The sequence below is a fragment of the Hippocampus comes genome, unplaced genomic scaffold (assembly GCF_001891065.2).
Source record: "Hippocampus comes isolate QL1 unplaced genomic scaffold, H_comes_QL1_v1.1 scaffold302, whole genome shotgun sequence".
NCBI lineage: Eukaryota > Metazoa > Chordata > Actinopteri > Syngnathiformes > Syngnathidae > Hippocampus > Hippocampus comes.
This window is the reverse complement of record NW_017806275.1, coordinates 211,348-213,896: the sequence shown is the minus strand read 5'-3', so window position 1 is coordinate 213,896 and position 2,549 is coordinate 211,348. Positions and strand designations below refer to the sequence as shown.

Below are 2,549 nucleotides of genomic sequence, written 5' to 3'. Positions count from 1 at the left end.
AGAGAAGATAATGCGCCGCACCCCCCCCCCCCCCGGCGACAACATTAACATTGGTTTTTTTTTAGTCTCTCTTCACCTTTCTTTTCATCAGTGTTAAATCTGTTTCCATGTAGTCTCTTAAGAATTTGTTCACCACACTTCTTGGCTCCTGTTCGACATGCAATTAAACTTCATTCTAGCACGCCCCTCCCTCCTAAAAATGTTCTTTGGGCTCAAGAAAAAAAATTACATGCAGCAAACGCTGTTCCATGATTTGAAATTAAAAATAAGTAAAAAATATATTGATCTCCATCGATGCTTTAAGTTGACGTGCAGAAAACGGATGACTGCTCAACCGAGGTTTTTCCCAAGCAAAATGATGCTGCCCCCTGTTCGCTGCAGGTGCAGCTTGGGGGCCAAAGCTTCAAAAGTTCCAACCAAAATCGTGTTACAAAATCAAAAGCGAGCAGCCGTTTGTATGCTTACAACGCAATCGACTTTTTGGGTCACACACAACTTCAAGTTCCCGAGATCAAATCAAAGTCCTCAGTTGAGTGCGAGTTTCAAATCATCCCCGACATAATCAAAACCATGTTCAAGTCGTCCACTGGATTCCGCAAGTTTGTGTTGATGGGAGATGGAAAAAATAAATAAAAAGTCAAACGTGGTTCCACGTGGAACGTTTTTGTCTTCACAAGCTGCCGGTGTCCGGCTCGCCGTCAGCATCCACCGTTCGTTTTTTCCTCTTCTCTTCTGCGTTGCGGTTGTCCTCTATCTTCCTTTTCTGCGGCCACGCATCATTTTCCGTGCCGATGCGGCCTTCTGGAATTCCCAGAGAGCGCAGACAAACCACGGCGGACGCCTGCTCAGCAAACTTCTTTGACTTCTCCCTGGAAGATCGCAAAGATATAAGGTCAAGGGCAAAAAGCCGGTCGGTCCTCAATCATCCATAAAGAAATGCAATAGGAAGGTTCTTTATGGAAGTGGATTGGTGAAATGCAATTTTGAATTACCCACACTGAATTCCACCCACATCAAATTCTGTACTGTACATCCAAATGAGACCCGAATGCTGCCATCTCCTGGCCATTGTTAATTATTGATGCATTAAAGAAAAACAACAAAAAAAACCTTTCCCTGCTGGTGTGTGTGCGCGTGTGGGCTGACCAGAGTGAGGATCTGTACTTCCTGTCTTGTACAGTCACAGTGGACTGGAAGGCTCGATCCTGCGCACGTTGCACCTGGACGGGACATGGCCACACAAACGTCGTCGATTTTCAATTGGGGAAAATCATTGATTTTGTTCTGAATGCATTCGTTGTCTTTGTTTACCGTTTGGTATGTCGGCTGCTCCATCTTTTGTCGCCGGCTCCACTCCAGAAGGAACATCTTTGGCGTTAGTTGGGGAGGATATTCACGTCTGCCCCGCGCAAACAAACAAACAAACAAACAAACAAACGACATCGAGTGGCTCAACGTTTTTGCCTTTTGGAGTATGTGTGTGGGGTGTGTATGCAAAAGGTACCGTTGAAACTTGAGGGCCATGGTGGTGACATCGCCATCCATGGTGATGACGTTGTCCTGCCGCCACCCAGGACTCAGCAGGGCGTCGCGGCGAGCCTCCAGCTGTGTCTGCGTCTCTTTGAACAAGTCCTCAAGACCGTACGCTTCACTGGAAAACACACACACACACACACACACACACACACACACACACACACACACACACAACTGTATATCTGTGTGTGTGTGTGAGAGAGAGAGAGAGAGCGCGGGAGACCTGAGTTCCAGGTTGGTCTGCGCAGCCTGCACGCGTTTCCCCAAGACCGACTCCACTTTGTCTCGCAGCATCTGACACAAACAGTACTTGCTGTTGAAGGCGTGGTTGTCGTAGCGCAGCGCCTGCAAGCATACGAGTCACGTGACATGTTATAAAAACATCCAGAGCGTTAGCATCATTCAAAAGTTGTTACCTACAAGTTTCGAGCAAGTATGTGATTCTACAGAATGTGTGTTTTGATTTGGGGGGGGGGAAAAAAAAAGATTGATTCTTCAGAAGAGGTGGAAATTCCTTGTTCTTGCCATGTTTTGTTTTGCAGCTGCATTATTCCATGTCGAATTTGGTGCATTTTACATCAGGCACCTTGTCGGCAGTCCTCGACAAAATGGACTCCAAATGTGGATTTTGTGGCAGCCGTTTACATGAAGGCAGGTGTGCGTTTGTGTTGAAGAGATCAGGCAGAAATATCCCAGGCAATAAAACGCAGTCACGGTGCGTTATTGCATACGTCTTGTACTTTCAGGCATCTCGTCGGGCAGCTAAGTGGTCATGGGAAATCCGTTGAGTTTTCATTTGAGTTCTTGTTTGCACGCTAATTATTGTCGGTTTATTTTCGGCCATAGAAACGCAAACCATAGCGCGCTTTTTACAAACGTGAGACAAAGGGCCTCAACCCGCCTCTTGCGGCATCTTTGCTCCATCATTTTCCGCGATGTCATCCAGTGGGCCAACACAGGAATGTTGGCGGTTGAAATGAAATATCAAAGATGCAAAAGTGAAATATAGGCTT

General features: G+C 46.5%; 1 protein-coding gene across 1 annotated transcript in view; it reads right to left on the bottom strand.

Annotated features, from left to right (window-relative positions):
- Positions 1-55: 55 nt before the first annotated feature.
- The window catches only part of dus2 (dihydrouridine synthase 2), a 6,123-nt gene continuing 3,629 nt past the window's right edge, over positions 56-2,549 (bottom strand). The window contains 5 exon segments of the mRNA XM_019857686.1: positions 56-869; positions 1,147-1,220; positions 1,312-1,399; positions 1,505-1,651; positions 1,760-1,881. Of these exon segments, the coding sequence (XP_019713245.1) occupies positions 671-869; positions 1,147-1,220; positions 1,312-1,399; positions 1,505-1,651; positions 1,760-1,881 (630 nt within the window). The 3' untranslated portion in view covers positions 56-670.